Source organism: Pogona vitticeps, chromosome 9 (genome assembly GCF_051106095.1).
Source record: "Pogona vitticeps strain Pit_001003342236 chromosome 9, PviZW2.1, whole genome shotgun sequence".
NCBI lineage: Eukaryota > Metazoa > Chordata > Lepidosauria > Squamata > Agamidae > Pogona > Pogona vitticeps.
The window spans coordinates 24,751,574-24,769,326 of record NC_135791.1 but is presented as its reverse complement, the minus strand read 5'-3'; the positions used below and the strand labels follow the sequence as shown (position 1 = coordinate 24,769,326).

General features: G+C 47.5%; 1 protein-coding gene across 2 annotated transcripts in view; it reads left to right on the top strand.

Moving 5' to 3' along the window:
- Positions 1–43: 43 nt before the first annotated feature.
- Positions 44–17,753, top strand: part of CATSPERG (catsper channel auxiliary subunit gamma) — a 33,277-nt gene continuing 15,567 nt past the window's right edge. Inside the window, exons 1-16 of one of the 2 annotated variants that reach the window (XM_020787024.3) lie at positions 44–387; positions 2,793–3,029; positions 4,426–4,479; positions 4,822–4,966; positions 5,748–5,874; positions 6,850–6,919; positions 7,815–7,970; positions 8,993–9,164; positions 10,213–10,350; positions 11,373–11,438; positions 13,163–13,273; positions 14,085–14,135; positions 14,946–15,075; positions 15,918–16,029; positions 16,118–16,282; positions 17,479–17,597. In XM_020787024.3, coding sequence (XP_020642683.3) covers positions 2,817–3,029; positions 4,426–4,479; positions 4,822–4,966; positions 5,748–5,874; positions 6,850–6,919; positions 7,815–7,970; positions 8,993–9,164; positions 10,213–10,350; positions 11,373–11,438; positions 13,163–13,273; positions 14,085–14,135; positions 14,946–15,075; positions 15,918–16,029; positions 16,118–16,282; positions 17,479–17,597 — 1,829 coding nt within the window. In that variant the 5' untranslated portion in view covers positions 44–387; positions 2,793–2,816. Of the gene's footprint in view, positions 388–2,569; positions 2,652–2,792; positions 3,030–4,425; positions 4,480–4,821; positions 4,967–5,747; positions 5,875–6,849; positions 6,920–7,814; positions 7,971–8,992; positions 9,165–10,212; positions 10,351–11,372; positions 11,439–13,162; positions 13,274–14,084; positions 14,136–14,945; positions 15,076–15,917; positions 16,030–16,117; positions 16,283–17,478; positions 17,598–17,753 lie in introns of those variants that run through there. The other variant, XM_078379995.1, reaches the window with a different exon arrangement.

Genomic DNA, 17,753 nt, shown 5'->3' with positions numbered 1-17,753 from the left:
GAGCAACCCAGGCTTGGCCGCGCGTCCCAGTGACGTAAACAGCAGCGCCCCTCCCCCGCCTGCCTTCTCCGGGCCGCTGCTTCGGCGCCTGCGCAGAAGGGGCTAACCGTTTTTTTTTCTTGAGGCGGGGGGGCAAACATTAAGAAGGGAGGCTTTAACGGAGCGGCTGGGCAGGGAGGGGGGGTTGCTCCAGAGAGACACCGAGGGGGAAACGCTTGGGGAATATGATGTCATAAATAACAGTGACGTCACACATCGACAGAGTGACGTCATCACACAGCAGGCTGGCACATGACGCCCCGTGACGTCATAACGCAAGGAGCTGGTACCAGGGCCAGATGACGTCAGCAGCCTGAGGGACTATGTAGCTGAGCTGATTTAATTAGGGTGTGTGCAGTTAATGGTGGAAAATTGGGGGGGGGAAGGGAATTAGTCCCAAGTCCCCTCCAGACTGGAAATTGGGGATAAGCAAAGCCTATATGCAACACAGATGTAATTAATTAATTAATTTCTATCCCTCATTTATCCTTAAAAAGATCCAAGGTGGCTTACATCCTTGAAAGAAAATATTTAAAGCTGAAAAAAAGCATACAAATAATTTTTAAAAAATGGTAGTTTCTAATTCCCTCTGGTAGCCAATTCTGGTAATACTGTAATAGATCTTGGAAACGTGTATTTTGGGTTTTCTTTTTTATTATATTTTCAGGCAGCAGACAAGTGACACTGTGGATAGTGATCCCATGGATATGGGGAGCCGGCTGTATTACCATTTTTGCTAAATAACTGGAATGCTGGTCATGTGACCAGACACAACAAGTCACACCAATACACGAGTTGGGGCAAAAGCCCAAATCTTTCAGGCTGTCAAAGGGATCTTGGTTCCTTTGCTGTGCGGGGTCTCCCAAATTGGGGCGAGAGGTGATTTCAGCGTGCCAAAGTTAGGAAGTGCCTCAGGACTGTCATGGCTGGTTGAGGCGATAGTGATCTGAGTAAAGAGCAGCAGCATTCAGTTGGCCTTTATCAGGGACGTGTTCCTTCCTGATTGGGTTCAACTTGAAGAAAATGCCCCTCTCCAGAGCATGAAGTTTTATTACCTTTCAAATGGGAAACTGCCAGTCTGGGCTGATTCTGCCTTAAATCATTGAATACCAACCATATCAGGAGGTCTCCTAGGCCTCTTCTGGTCCTCCATCAATGACTTATTTTTATTCCAGCAGCCATGGATTGATGGGTTTTGGTGGTATGGACCCTTTCAAGGTTTTTTCTCCAGCTGTTATTGTTTATACATGCATCTTGCGGAAGAAAGCATTTTTAGATTGATGCTATACCGTATGCCCGCTAGAGGGTAGTGCCTTTGGATATGGTCGAAGGAGCAGTGGGATTCATAATACTGTAGAAGTCAGAGTAGAGTGGGCACAGCGTCCGTTAAATGAAGAATGTACTGTGCCAGGAAAATTTCAAATTGCCTGGGAGAAAGCATGTTGTACAGTGTTAACATATTTTTTTGGTTCTGCTGTGTGGCATGGAATCATGAACTCATTGAAAAGATAGTGCAGATCAAGAATATCAGACAAAGCAAAGCGAAAGCAAAATAAATAAATAATAAGATTAAGAAAGGAATCAATGAAGAGGCTTGAATACCAAAGAGCCAATGAATCATAAGAAACGTAAAATACATAAACTTGGAATAGTTTGGTGACTTTGGTAGGAAATCAAAAGTACAGATTGATATAGTTGGAGTTTCAAGATAAGTGGGGAAAGTAAGTACAGGAAAAAGAAATTAACAGCTGAAGGACCTGGGGGACTGGTTTCAGAGTAGCTCAGTATCATTGTTTAGTCCGTGCATCCCGAGTAAATGCTTTGTTATTTAGAGCTACTGCATGTAAAACAAGAAAAACCGACGAGAGGGCAGCCTAGATTTACTGTAGTCTTTCTGTTACACCTGTTTCAAGGTCCCCTGCCATCCTTTCTTAATCCTGTCATGTCTAGGATGTACTTCCCTCTCCCCGTCTAAATTAAAATGGGGGGGGGGCAAAAGAGGTCTTCATACTCCCCAGAGTGTTGTGTTTAGGATGTCTGTGACCGATCCAACCTCAAATGGGGCCAATCTCACGTTTCAATCTGAGTCTGTGGATTTATTATTGGGTGGCAATAGAGACAAAGCTACATTAAATTAACTGAAGGCGGAGCTCACTCTGCATGTTGCCTAATCAGCTGTTGAACCCTTTTCTAGTAAGTTTTCCTGAGAAAAGGAGCAGACAAGATTCCCTAGAGAAAGACGTCAGCTAGCAGGTGTTGCCTAAAAATAACGGGGGTGTCTCTAGAGAGAAATTTAGCTAACCCCCCCGGCATGTGATGGTAAAAGTGAAAGAAAGAGAAAGGGCAACTTCCTATGGAAGGGGGCGGATAGTACCTTTCAGCCACTGTTCATCTGCCAGTGTGTTACTTTTCTCCTTGCAGAGGAAGGCAACCTTTCGCTAATAAAAGGAAGAAAAAGGTGTATACGTTGGGGACAGAATCTGTGTGTGACTTTAACTTGCCTTCCACGGAACCTCATTGTGGAGTATCAAGCCAACTTCAGTTTGGAAAGTGCTCTGTTTGTTCTGCCCCCCTCCCATTTTGGTCACACTGGAAAAATGGCCAGATGTTGGGTGAGTGGGCCAGAATGACAGACGTTGTGTGCGTGTGTGTATGTGTCCACCCATGTGCAGGTCCATCTGTGCATGCACATTGGGAATGCACGCGAGGTGTCCTTGAAGCGAGAAGCTGAATTCCACATCCCTGTTTGGTAGGTTCCACCAGGAGGGGCGTCCGTCATGCGGCCACCCTTTCTGGCCAGTCTGTTCCTGGTCCTCTTCCTGCGTGCGGAATGTTCCCTGCCGGACTGCAGATGGTTAGCCGTGCTGAACAGTTATGATAACCTCGGGGGGAGCCGAGATATCTTCTTCAGGCAGCATGAAATCCGCAAAGTAAGGGAGGTCTTCAAGGAACTGATCGATTCGGCCATTGACCCCAACGACAAAGATGCCGTGAGTGCCGCCACCACCCCCTTTGGGAATGGGAGGCCCCCAGAAAAAAAAGTTTCTTCCTTTGCTTCCAGGCCCAGAAGGGCTGTTCGGAGTCAAGGTGTCCCGAACAGGAGCTCTTGCGAGGATGAGTGATAGGCGTCTCAGAGGACGGGAGACCAGGGCTTCGGAAGTGTCGTCCAACCCTAAGGAAAGCTGGGTGTGGTTTCAGATCAGAGCCCTATCTGTAACGTGTGAGCGTTGTTTTCACACATTATCCCCAACAAGTGGGTCCAGGAAGAAGCCCACAAGCAGGACCTCAAGGGGGTCGCAGCTCTTCCTTACGTTCCCTAGCTGCTAGTCTTGAGAGGCACGTGAGTTGATATGCAGCCAACATAATGGTTTGCCATGGATAGTATTATCCCCCCCCCGGAGCTGTCCAATTCCCCCCTTTTTAAGTTGTTCCAGTGGGTGGCCATCACAAAGGACAGTGAATTCCGTAGGTTTGCTTTGTGCTGCGCAGAGAAGCTCCTAACAACACCCATCAATCACAGCGACAGATAATCTCTCCCCCCCTTATCACAACAAAAACATGCTGATCACCCTATCCTAAAAAAAGACAAAAGCTGTTCCCACAGCTATAAATACTCAACTATCCAACAAACAGCAACAGAGCATGGACAAAGTTCCTGCTCCAGTCCTCTGAAGATGCCTGCCACAGAGACTAGCGAAACGTCAGGAAGAACAACCTTCAGAACACGGCCAAAGAACCCAAAAAACCCACAACAACCATCCTGAATCTTTCTTAGCTAGCTGCTTTGGGTGACCCTATTGGGCTCTGGGGTTATCTCAGAGGGATTAAAATGGCCGCTATCCACTTTATGATGTACATAACACGATGTACATATTTTCCTTTTTTCCTAATCTACATGACTCTGCTTGTTAGTGCATGTGCAACTACGGAAGGTCTTTCATCTCCCGGGTTGTCCCTTTCGGCACCCTTCCCAGCTTTACAATATTCCTTTTTGTCCAGAACTGTCCACGGGTAGAGAAGACACAGAAGTGTTTCTCCCTTCCCTTCTTCTGGGGGGTGCCCTGGGACCAGTGGAGCTTCCCCCACCCCGGTCAGGACAGACTGGGTCTACTCAGGTTCTCATTTCCCACCCGGGCGTTTCATAGCCGGAGCAGGTGCTTGGATTGTTCTCCTACATTCCCATCTATTTGTGGCTTTTAGTTTAAGCAACACAACAACAACCTGTTTCTTGAGGCTTAATTAGTACTTCACTCAACCGTAACCCGAGTCGATGCTGCTGCAGAGGCCAAGCTGGCATTTTATTCAAAAGATGTTCCGGGACAAAAGATAAAGTTATTGGAGATTGTGTGTAAAAATTTCCTGAAATAATGCTCTCTTTTTTTTCAGCATTACCTGGGATTTCCGTACTTCCTGAAGATTAATTTGACGTGCAGCCAGACGGTAAGGGAAAAGCTCTCTCTTTCAGAAGGAACCTTTGAATTCCTGGGCAGGAGATAAATTCTGGTCGAAGGGGTAGTAGTGCTGGATCCCTCTTTTAATCTGGAAGTGTGCAAACCTGGTGTACATCCAGATTAGTTTTAAGTCCCTGCTATTCTTATCCACCCTCTCTTACCAGCCATGTTTTGTTGCGTTTGAGACGCACCCTCATTTCCTTTTTCAGTGGGCTTCTGTGTGCTGGGGGGGGGGTCATCACAGTGAGGTCCTGTAGGAAATCTGTCACAAAGCCTTGGGGGGGGGGGGTGACCAGCTTTCAAGAGATTCCAACCGCCCTCCCCTTTCCAGGATGCCGAATTGTCTCTCCGGGCGGGTCATTACAGCGGCATGCTGCCCATTGTGACGGTCACCTTTGAGGAGCCCATCCACTCTGTGCGTCAGAAACAAGAGCAACTGCGGATTGAAATGAGAGCCGCTCCATTCAGGATTTCAGGTATTTTGTTGTCCTGCTGGAGCGCAGGGGGAAAAGTGTTTTGTGTATACGTGTGTGTCATCTGTAGAGTCCCAGGTTGGCAAGGTTAGAGAGGCCACTTTGTTCTTTTCCAGAGACAGGTAAACCAGAAAATGGCAAATGGTATAGAATCATAGAATAATGGAGTTGGAAGAGGCTTAGAAGACCATCGAGTCCAATTCCCTGTTCTATGCAAGATCATCTCTGCTTCCTTGGATCCCTTGGAGGAAAAAAAAACAACCAGACCCTCTACTTGGGGCAGAGCGTCTCTATACAGCAAACCCTTTTGGGCTTCTAATAAGAATTAATTTTTTTTAAAATAAAAATGAGTGAACTGTTGCTCTGGATGCAAAAGGAAAACAGTGGGAGTCAATGGCAAGGAATTAAATGCCTGTTTAGGATTGCGAGTGGGCATGAAACAATCAATTACAGTTGCAAAACCCTAAGTAAAGTAGACCCATTGGATCTATTCAATTTACATACATGTTTACTTGCCGTAGTTCTGTTGATTCAGTGGTACTTGGGACGTCTTCTCTTCCCCTTCCTCATTCCCTGAGGCCAGTGTGGCCGTCCTGACCTCACATGTGGCGGGTGGATGTTGTGTGGCTTTGAAACCTGCCCTTAAGGTTTCACAGCCCTTGTTGTTGTTGTTGTTGTTGTTGTGCCAGAGGCACAAGTTGCTTGGAAAGGAAGGGTCCTGGCTGAAAGGCGTGTCACGTTGGTGGGATGTGATTTGCTGACCTCGTGCCTTCCCCCTGTGCAGAAGCCTGTGACAGTGAGGAGGTTTGCAGGATGTGCTGGTATACCCCGATGCCCTTCATGAACGGCAGTGCGGTGATGGACGTGATGGTCTCCAGCAATAACCTTGGTCTCCCTGTGCAGCATAAGAGGTGAGGAAGATCTGGCCTGTGTTCCAGCATGAAGAGATGTTCTTTAGAGAGGGACACAAACCGGTTCATCCCAGTTTGTCCCAGTTCGTCAAGGCAGCAGCACAGAAGCTACTGCTCCCTTCCTCTGCCTCCTCAGGCAATCAGCCCTTCGCCAAGCCCAGCTGGCTTGCTTTCCCCGCCTCCTCGGCTGATCTCCCAGTCGCAAGCAAGAGCCCAGACTTCTCAGCCCCGCCCTTTTCTCTGATTGGCAGATCAGCCCAGAGGGGAGGGGCAGAGAAGCCTGAGCTCTTGCCGGGACTGGAAGATCAATTGAGGAGGGGCAGGAAACTTGCAGGCCGGGCTGATGGGTGAGGGGCTGATTGAACCAGAGGAAGTGGGGGGGGGGAGCAGCAGCATCTGTGCTACTGTCTTGGCCGGTTTGTGGACGAGCCGCTTTGTGCTCATCGCTGATTTTCTTCTGTGCCAACATCTTGCCTAGCCTTGCACCTTAAAGCCATTTTTTTTTAAAAAAAAAGTTAAACCTCCTACAGAGAGAATGGATAGCACAGCAGACCAGCCTGGCTGGGTCCGACTCCTATTTAGGTCTTCTCATCTCAACAGTGCCTCTTAGGGTGACCTTTCTGCTTGTATATCACAATATTAACCTCCTGGTGATCCTCTTGGCTGGATTTTCTTTTCTGTCCAAAAACCCCTTTCTCTGAATGCAAGTTGTTATTTTTAAACATGAATTCCCTGGAGGGCTTTATTGGGAAGTTGGATTGTAGACGTCTTAAATCATACAATCATAGAATAATAACAGAATAGTGGAGTTGGAAGGAGCCTCTAAAAATGCTATCCTATTTCCCCTCCCATCCTTTTTTCCTCAAGGCTAAACATGCCCAGTTCTTTCTATCTTTCCTCCGAGGGCTTGCTTTCCGAGGGACATTCCTGAAACACTTTTATGTAGCCTTCTTTTTCATATCTCCTTTTTTCTAGGTTCTCCGTCAACGTGAACGGATATGTGAAATTATTTGAAAACAGGATTACATTCAGGATCGGATCGCAGGTGACATTACTGGGGTTGGTGAGGACTTCCAATTCAGGGAAATCATATTAATAAGAACAGCCCATGCTCTTAATAAATATGCAGATAATAGAGGGGAAGCTTTGGCATTTTCTCCAGCCGGCGATCAGGGCTGGTGGTGCCGATCCCTATGGAACTCCTGGCTTTTTCATTCAGGAGTGTGAGAGGCAATGCGTGGGTGTAAGTGTGAGGTGACAGAGTCACAAGTGTGTAGTGCAGGCATCGTTGCCTGAAATCCGTGTTGCTTTCTCCAGAACCACCAAGCAGTTTGAAGAAAATGATCATCTTTTTTTGGCCGGGGAAGGCCAACTCTTGAAGTTTTCACTTTGAGCTTGCGATTCAAGCTGCCATTTTTAATGCCCGTCAAATTCAGCCATCTGGACTGGGATGAGTGGGGTCTGTGGGCTGAAGGAAGCAGCCGCCTCTACTGCCGGACGAACCTTCAGGATGATCACGCCTCAGGAGATCTCCCGGCTTCCTCTCTCATCTCGGGAATTGAGTGGGGCAGCATTTCCTGGATTGCGCCACTTCAGACTGCAGAAGGGGGGTTGGCGTGGCTGAATGCTCTTGTTCCAAAATGCAAGCAAGCAAACCCTCCTGCCACGTACAAAGCTAGGATGTTGGGGAGACAGCCTGTGACATCCAGTGACGTTTCTCCTTGCCCTGGTCTCCTTCCCCCTTTGCATGAAGCTTTTTCATGGAGCAGCATCACAGCATGCAACTCCAGGATGCAGCCAGAAGTGGCGCTATCTGGAGGAAATGCAGCCGGTTGATACTACATGTTGTATTAGTTGAACTTCTGTAGCTTTTGCTGTGTTGGAGAAACACTCCCTGTGCTTTCATGTTCTTTTTTGTCTGCTCCTTTGGCCTATTCTAGCTGTTTGGTTTGAAGACTTTCCTAAGTCTGACCGACCCGTCACGTCCCTTGTGGAGTACACACCTACGTGTCCCGGTGCTCATCCTCGGTGATATTCCCAAGAATAAGATTGTCTTAATCTCAGACACGGGGTTTGAGGACAGCTATCCAATAGAGGTAAGGAAGAGGAGGGGGAAGAAGAAGAAAAAACCTCGTGACACATTTTGGGAGTGGTTCTCTCTGTTACTTACGGCCATGGAACTTCTCCAAGCCCTGTTCACCCAAGCCTGGTGACACAGAAATGTGAAGCATTTGTAAGCTTGCTAATAGCAGGCTAAGGCTGACAGCTCCCTATTTTTCACATAATACAGTATGACTCCCATATTTGTGGGATTGGTATCCATGATTTCACTTATCCACAGTCTGAAAATAATAAAAATATTAAAGAAAAACACACATAGAAATAGGTACTGTATTTTAATGATTTGCCAGAAACAGCCATTAGAGGGAGCCAGAGATCATGCTATGTATTCTTGCTATTGAAGACTACATTGCATGGCCTCTGGCTCCCTGTAGTGACCAGTTCTGGTGATATATGGTGAAAATAGTTTTTCCTGGTGTTTTTCTTTTTTCATACTGTGTACAGCATTCACTATATTATCTATAATTTTCAGCATCCACAAGGGAGGCTTGGAACCAATCCCCCACAGATATGGGGGTCCTACTGTCCAGGTTTTGCAGACAGGGAGTTGGAGTTTCAGTCCCCCAGGCCTCCCGCTAGAAGGGGAACTGCAGGCGGAGCCCTGAGCGTTCTACACAGGAACTGGGCGAGATTTAAATGAAGATGATGTGTATCATTCTTGCCCATTATGTGCTCTTAGGAGGCCGAGCTCATACGATTTCAAACAGCTTTCTTTTTCAAGAAATCTTGGGAACTGCAGTTCAGTAAACGGGGGGGGGGGGGAGTAGTGGCAATTTCCAGACCGTCGCTCCAGCCAAAGTGGCCGGTGACCAGACATCATGGGAGTTGTAGTTCTACACCTTCACAAGAGCTGCCGTTTGCTTCACCCCACCACCTGGGGGATGGTAGTGAAACATGACCGAGGAATCCTTTCGGTTGCTTTCAACCGCAGAATGTCCCCCGTCGCGACCCATAAGGCAAAGTAGCTTCCCTCTTGTTGCCTCCTTTCCTACTTCAGCTGAGCATCGACAGTTGCTGGATTGGCTCCATCTCCTGCCCGCAGAAGGGTTTCTCTTCCTCCATCGTGGACACCATAGCCACAGAGAGCACCCTCTTCATCCGACAGAACCAGCTGGTCTATTACTTCACAGGGCACTACCCGGTCTTGCACGTGAATACCTCCGGCTCGGGTAGGTGAGCCTGGAACGGCAGAAGGCCCATCCACGCTGTATGGCATGGAGCTTATGCTTGTTGAACTGTCGTGGCTCCCTTCAAAGACACAGTAGTTTGGCGCAGGCTGAAGAATCTCCCCTCCGAGGCGGGAGACCCTTGGTCTCCAGGGAGAAAGCCCAACTCCTTAGATTCTTCCGCTGGAGGGGATGATGATCAAGGCATATTGATTGTCGTCCTCTCCAGGGATGGGGAGTTGAGTCACAGGACTTGCCCTCAAGTGAGACTTGACTTGCAGTTCAGAACCCGCCCACCCCTTCCCTCTTTTCTAGGGGAGAGGAAGCTTGTTTTTCATAGGGACTCAGACCTGGAGCTTGGGACTTGATAGAGCCTCGTGGCGCTGTGGTTGAACTGTTGTACTGTCCTGCAGCCAAAACTGTGCCCACAACCTGGGGTTCAATCCCAGGGAGCCGGCTCAAGGTTGACTCAACCTTCTATCCTTCTGAGGTCCATAAAATGAGTACCCAGCTTGCTGGGGTGGGGGGACAATGTGTAGGCTGCACAATTAACTTGTAAACCACCAGAGAGGGCTTGAAGCACTATGGGGCAGTATTTAAGCAGCACGCTTTGCTTTGATACCAAAGACTTGGACCCCAAGACCTGCCAGTATCCTGAGCCGTCTCCCCAGCGTACAGAAGAAGGTCGCCATGAATGTGGCAGGATGTTGTAGACTGAACACAGTTAGCCCTTTTCCATAGCTGTGTGTTGCATAGAAAGGACCGTAGTTGGGGCCAAATGTCTTCAAGAAGAGGCCTTCATGCATCTCAGAAAGGCCCGAGTGTGTGTTGCAATTTTATAGCCTTGTCTTATTCCCGCGTCCCCTCCTTCTTTTTGCCTTGCTTTAAAAACTGTTAAATCTAGAGCCGTTCCAAAGCTTTTACTTGTAACCTGTTTGCTAAATTCAGGTTGGGTGCAGGTCAGCTAAACGTAGAGCAGAGAGTGCATCTCTTTTTCTCCCTGACACCTTGGTTGCAACCTTCTTTCTCTGCTCTTTTTTTTTTTTTTTAGAACTATGGACACGCATTTTGAACAACGTCTGTGTGAGACGGTTAAATCCAGTGTTTTTCCCTAAGAACAACACAGAGTTTGTGATTGCTCTCGGTGGCGGCTGGCAGGAAGGCGAACTCTTCCTTATTACTGTAAAAGGTAATTTCTCTCAGGCCACGGCAGGAGAGAATGGGTGAAACCTTGTAGGGTCCAATCACACATTAGGGGAAATGTGTATTTCCTGCTCTCACATTTTCCCTCCAGGCATGCAAGTACTTCAGAACTGCATGCCCGAAAAGTCTGCCATGCAGTGAAGTCCAGTATTTTCTCTTCTTTTTTTTTAACACATTTTTTTTAAATTTGTATTTTAATTTATATTTTAATTTGAGCTTTTTTAGGGGTAAGCCTGCTTCTTCATATATATGGATTAACATGGTTTTACCTCATATGTCTGTAGAAGTGGACTTGTTCATGAAAGCTCACAATAAAATATAGAATTTGATCTTCAAATTTTCTGTTCTTATGTGGGTTATGCCTGACATATTTGCATGTCTTTCAGCTTTGTGCCTTGCCAAAATAAATTCAGCAGTTGGATAAACAGTGTATCTGTGCTGCAGAGGTGGAGCCGTTTGACGTCCCTTTAGCTGCCCTTGGTGGGATCCCACCCAATCCTGAGACTGGCGGTTTAGTCAGAGACGTTGGGATTCCCAGTGTGGTGTAATGGAGGGAGGGACTCGGGCCCTGGAGATCAGGGTTCAAATTCCAGTTTTGGCCGTGGAAAGTGATTGCGGGAAGGGAAGTGGTAAATCCTCGAATATCTAACTTACCTTGAAGACTCTGTTAGGGTCGCTAGAAGTCGGTCTCGACTTGAGAGCACACAACACACAGAAAAGCCTTTAGGGTTCCCCCCTAGATTACTCCTCTCACTTAGAGCAAAGAAGCCAAACTCTTTCACCGAATGGCAATTCCAGGGAGCTCATCGTATGGCGCCAGGGCAGTTCAAGTGGGATCCATGTGCTCTGTAGCATAGATAACGCTCAAGGTAAACAAATAAATGCATAAAACCCCAGGGTTGAGACCATATGCAGGATGTACGTCTGCTGGCCTCACCCATTACGGAAGAGGAAGGAAGGATCAGGCGTACAAATGTAGGCTTACGCATTGTTTTTCTTGCTTTCTAGATGGAATTGTGAAGGCCTCTGGGAGTTTGAGGTCTAAGAAGAGGAACGTGTGCGACTTCATGAGATGTAGGTCTTTTTTCAGTTTTTGTCCCCTGCTTCTCCGCTCACCTCCTCCGGAGCCCCATGCTGCTCAGTTCTGGGAAGGGTTTCAACTGAATACGGTTATTTGTGGTTTCTTATCATACTCCCATGTTACAGCAGCTCAAGTGCTAATCTAACCAGTCAGGCCTTATTTACTCCAGCGACCGATTACACCTTCAAGTTCTGGGACACAAGGGGGCAAAATCCTGTTGCGTAGTATTGTACTCGGCGCAACTAGGTTTGGGCAGCAGAAATGTTCCGTTGAGGTGAACTGAAACGGTCCCCCTTTTTTTGTTTGTTTGTTTTTGTTTTCATTCCGAGGCTCCCTTAGGCTCCTTTTTGCCCTGGGAAGCCTTTGGGAGCCTTGGGATGGCGGAGCAGCCTTCAAAAGCCAAACGTCCCTGTCGGATGGGCGGCAGTGATCCCAATCCTGGTGGTGGCAATCTGGAGGCCGTTTTTGACTTCAAAATGTCCCCCTCTCACAAGGCTTCCTAGGGCAAAAAAAGGGACCCAATGGAGCCTCGGAACTAAAAATGGGAGGGTAGGAAGCAGTCACTTAGTGTAACTTGAACGTTTCCAGTGCCTGAACTGAGTTACGCAACAGGATTTTGCTCACTAACTTACCAACTTTCTTTCAAAACAGTTTTTAGTTTAACTCGCATTTCTGTGGATTTTGGACGGAGACCACTCTAGGGGCACTAGAGCAGCCATTAAACGATGTATCATAGGAGGGCTCTGAGTTAGGCCATAGTTATGCCAGAAAACACAGAAAGCATACAGAATGTGAAATTTCATACAGAACTCATCTCTGTTTTCATATAAAACAAGAAGGAGTGTTCTAGTCATTATAGCTAGGGCGAAAGGCCTACAAGTGCACGGGGGAATGCTTGTGGAGTTCTTAGAAGCCAGAGGTGTTATTAAACATGGTTTGTGGTGGTCAGGGTGAGGGTGTTCCATTCTCCGTGCAGATCTCCTTGTCCCCTCCCATGGACGCTAAATGACACAAAACCAGAACAATGGCAGGAGGCTGTTGTTCACAATAAAACAGCTGCTCCTAGTTTCATAATTTCTCCAGGACTTTCAGCCTTCGTAGTAAAGAATTTCAATTTTTTTCCCTTTTTGAATCTTTGCAAAATAAATCTCTCCCATTCTTCTTCCTCATCCCCAGCATGGCTGATAACACAACAACGAAGAAAAAAGTGAAACTCCCCTCTTCCAACCTTCTCCCACTTTCTTTACAAAGTTCAGAGACCACCTGAAACAGATCAGTCATTCCTTTTCATATCACAAGGAACAATCCCTCCCCATCCTATTCTATACATGTTTAAAGTCATGATGGCCGAAATCCTGTGGCGCAGCTCCACGTACGCCGTGGCAAGGACTTCGGCAACAGTGGCAAATCACCAACGTTTAAAGGCCCCTTTGGCAATGTTGGGCTGCCCGTGGCGTCGTTGCATTATGGACAAGTCCTGCGAACCCCCAAATGGTCTTTGATTGGCATTGTTTTGCTGCTGCTGACATCGTCACCGTTATGTATATAGAGCTGCTCAACAGGCCTCTTTTAAATTAAAAAAACAACCACCCTAAAACGTTAAAGAGTATGCAGTTCTGTAGGGTGTGGTGCATTTTGAGGCGTGTGTGGACACATCTTAGCTCCCCACTCTGACTGTCTTTCCAGATCTTGAATGCGAGTGTCTCCTCTCTTTCAGTTAGGACGTGCTCCATCGTGTGGGCGGTCTTTTCGACAGAGGAGAACATGTTCTATTTGCTGGTGTCCGAGAAAGACACAGGACCTCACTTCATCGTGTCCTACTATCGAGGTTAGGCTGGCCCTCCAGAGCATTATTTTCATCAACGTAATCCCTGTTTGAAATTTAACCAGATGCCGCACGAGAAGAGTGTTCTTAGAGAGGTCCACCAAGAAGATGGACGACCCTCTCATAGGCATGCGGCAGAAGGGGGAGAAAAGAGAAAGCAAAGCAGATTCAGAGGCATCCATGGTGGGGCACCCTCATTGGGTGGAATTGCTGCAGACGGTGATGGGGAAAACAAGGCCTGCCTCCCCATAGATGGACCCACAGCAAGGACGTTGGCCAGTCTTTGGGTTTGAGTCCCAACTCTGAGACTGAGCCCTTGGTAGCAAGTCCAGAGTCCCTATTAAAAACAGGGAGGAGACGGGTGGCTTCCGAGTCACAAGTCACCAATGCTGCTGAAGTCCAGCTTCACAACAAGTCCTGTGGCTTGAGTCCACTTCCCTGACCCAGAGATGGATCTGTACCTCAGGGGCGAAGGGCCTTTGGTTCAGTGGCGTAACGTGCGTGCTGGAGGCTCTGGGTTCAATCCCTGGCATCAGGAGTGTTTTACCAACTCGAGCGCTCGCCCCCGATCTGTGGGACTGAAGTGTGGCCCCATATTCCCCAGGGCGTGGGGACCAGCCTTCGGGAGTGCGCTGTAGCCCTCTTGAGAGAGCTTGAACATGTGAAAAATGTGGTTGGGTGCGAACGGGTTACTATAAATACAACTGGTGAGAGCTCTCGGAGCTACCGAATAGCACGAATAGCGTTCTCACACTTTCTAATTCTAACACTTTCACCTTCTAACCCTTGGCTGTTTTCTTTGTTCATTGTGCAGGGGAAGAATATTTTCAGCAGATTTACGACATCCCTCAGTTTGTTCCCAAGGGTAAGAACCCAGCCTCTGTTGGTTCTGCGTTCCTCGACTCAGGGAACCCCCTCCGTGCAAGGGCTCCAAACTTATTAAGGTAGCCCCTGCTTTGTTTGTCCATGTGCCTCAAAAGGGGCAAGTATGAAGCGTTGAGTGAGGGCACAAGAGGATAATTAAAGAGCAATGCATATCTATGCAACATGTTCTTCCTCCCCTTGGTAAAAGTGTGTTGTGAAAAATTCAGAAGCAGCTTCCTATTTTCCCCATCCTTTTGATGCATGTGAGCAAACAAATTACACCGTGTTAGGCAAATAGGCATGGATATATAAACCGTGATGGTAGGGCCTTCTTTGTGGTGGCTCCAACCTTGTGGAAACAGCTTGTGGAGGTGCTCTGCCTGCCCTCCTCCCATTGATATTTAGAAGGCAACTAAAGACGTGGTTCTTCAGGGAAGCTTTCTGCACTGACCCTAGTATTTTTTTCCCTTTTCTTCCGCTGGGTTTCTGTATGGTTGGTTTTCGCCATCTGTTTTTAATGGTGATTAAAAAAATACTGTATTGTAAACAGCCTGGAGTAGTGTTTCGGCATCAATTGGGAGCGCTATATAAATTGAACAAATGAGTGAATGGATGGATGGATGGATGGATGGATGGATGGATGGATGGATGGATGAATGAATGAATGAATGAATGAATGAATGAATGAATGAATGAATGAATGAATGAATGAATGAATGAATGAATGAATGAATGAATGAATGAATGAATGAATGGCTCCGTTCTAATGGTCGGCCTCTTGTGATGGCCTGACATTCTTTTTCCTTTGCAGCCTCTGATAAAGGATTTGTGATGCTGCTGGGAATGGAGCAGTATACAGACAAGAATCTCCTCCCGCGAGGCTTGGCATTCAACCCTTACAGCAAGATCTTCTACGTCTGGGGGAATGTCATCTTAAAAAGGCAAGATTCCCTGCTAAAAATCTGCTGGTTTGAACATGGTTTCGGAAGGAGCTTTGAGGAAACGGGTGTCTGGAGGGGTGAGGTTTCATCACCTATAAATTGCGAAGCTGGCAACCTATATGGGTTGCCTCCCTTGTTTTAACCACCTACCTTTATAGTGGCTGTACTGCTTTTATGACTCATCTTGGATCAAGCCACACTCCCAGGAAATGGGGCTATTGTCAGTCCCAGTGTGAGTCCTGTGACTGACATAGTTGTGTTGGAGCCTCTTTGAGGGTCAGACAGTAGCAGCGCCCTGGAGTCCAACCTCGCCGCATCCGAACAGGGGCCAGTCTTCTTTACTGGGGACCCAGTCCCAATGTTGTGCATGGATGTATGTTTTTACTTGCCTACAGCTGCCCCCGTCTCCCAGTGTGCTAACTCTTGAGTCTTGTGGCACAGTGGTTAAACTGGAGTCCAGGCTCTGCTAAGGACGTGATGAGCTCAGGTAGCTGACTCAGCCTTCCCTCCTTCCCACGTTGGTAAACTGAGTGCCCGGCTCACTGGGGAGTGGGCATGGGCAACGATGTGTAGTCTGCACAATTAAACTGCCCAGAGAGTGCTTTAAGAGCTTTGAGGTGGTACATAAGCAGCACCCTTTCCTTTCTGCAAACTTACTGCCAATTTTTTTTGTCAGTTTGAAGGTAGAAGGCTGGGAGTTGAAGATTCTGCTGGACCACCTCTTTTAGGGTTTCTTTTGCATCCATAAGTGGAGTGTACAGTGGGAAGAACGGGGAAAGATTGAATAAGTGACAGCAATTACAAGGAAAGCCTCCCCCCCCCTTTGCTTTTTTTTTAAACAGCAACGACATGATGAGTTACATATACCTCTCAAACTTCCCCAGCAAAGTCCCCATCAAATATTTTGTGCTGTCCTTCACCGGGAACATTGCCTTTGTGACGGATACGGATGAGGTAGGTCTGGGTCCCGTGCCCTCTGGTTTTGGAAATCTGAGCTTCCTGGTCATGTGAGAACATTTAATTTCTTTTATTTATTTCCTAGGTCTGGGTGGCCAAGGAGATCAGCACCGAGGTCAAGCAGGTCTACCCATCCCAAGCCTGGTCCCTCTACAACACCTTGCAGGTGATGAGGGGCTCCAAGGATTACGACTTGGACGACAACCATTCCATCATCACCATTTTCTTTGACCGGGATGGGATGCAAGAGGTGGGTGCCTTTGGCTGCGGTGGGGCCAGCCTGGCAACTGGTCCGAGGCAGCTGGTGCCCCAAGGAGCCGCCCAGCCCAGGAAGTGTGGCTGGTCCACCAGGGCAGGCAGAGGGCACGGCTCCCACCTGTAGCCAACCTTCCTTCCTTGAAGCAGAGGGGGTTTGCCTCTGCTGGCCTCTGCCGCACCTCCTCTCTGCAAACTCCATGTATTTTTTTTCCTGCTTCAAGGCTGCCTTGAGGAATCTGTGAATACCTGCCTGCCTCTCTGTGCGCCCCCCACGGGGGAACTCTTGACTCTGCCTGTCAGGGTCCAAACCTCCATTCCTTGCTCTCGGCCTTGCCTTCCATCTCATCATCCATCGCGGACACCAGCCACTTCTGCAGGCCACTTCAAGAACTCTTGATTTGAAAGAAAAGCTTGGATTGCCGTGTTCTTCTTTGTGGTCTCTGTGCCTCATCCGTGGGGGTTCTGCGCCCGTGCAGAGTTTGGGCCTGCCGGGTTCTAGGGCTTAAATTTCTGGCAAGAATTTCCTGTGCCTTCCTAACAGCCTTACTTAAGCCACCTACTGCCCGGTTCTGCTTATTTCGGAGACGAGCCCTGTGCCAATTTCGGTCCCATGTCCCATACCTGGATTGTATTTATTGTTTCAAATTCTATATGATTTGCTTTTTCCATTATTATCTGATAGATAGATAGATAGATAGATAGATAGATAGATAGATAGATAGATAGATAGATAGATAGATAGATAGATAGATAGATAGATAGATAGATAGGTAGGTAGGTAGGTAGGTAGGTAGGTAGGTAGGTAGGTAGGTAGGTAGGTAGGTAGGTAGGTAGGTAGGTAGGTAGGTAGGTAGGTAGGTAGGTAGGTAGGTAGGTAGGTAGGTAGGTAGGTAGGTAGGTAGGTAGGTAGGTAGGTAGGTTCCTGTTTATCATCTTAGCTAGCCAGCCAGCGAGCCAGTGGGCTATTTGGAAATAGCTATTTAAAACGGGTCCCATTTTGCAGTTTGTGGTTAAAAGCAGGTTTTTCTCTTGGAGAAGCTTAATGACTCCCATGGTCTGGTGTGACTAAACATGACAAAAGGTCACTCCGTGAAATAGTACCGGAAGAGGATGTGATTAAGGTCGGTGTTTTGGGAACCTCATAGCTCCCCGCTTCAAGCTTATTGATCTGGACTCCTTTTCTTTCAGCTTGTTTACAGGGAGGATTCCAGAACCACTGGAAGAATCATTAAAAGGAATTTCCCTTTGGATCATGTCTTGACCTATGACCAGTTGATCAACACGCCTCACAAAGAGATGACATACAAGTGAGTGCATGTGTCACAAAACGCAGAATAAAAACAATTAATATCAAATAACAATTTACAGCAGTTGCACAGAACAAAGTAGATAGAGATAGAGAAAAAGAGGAAGTTATGTAGTGCCCGGAGGGAAGGCCTGTCTATATAACCAGGTCTTCATTT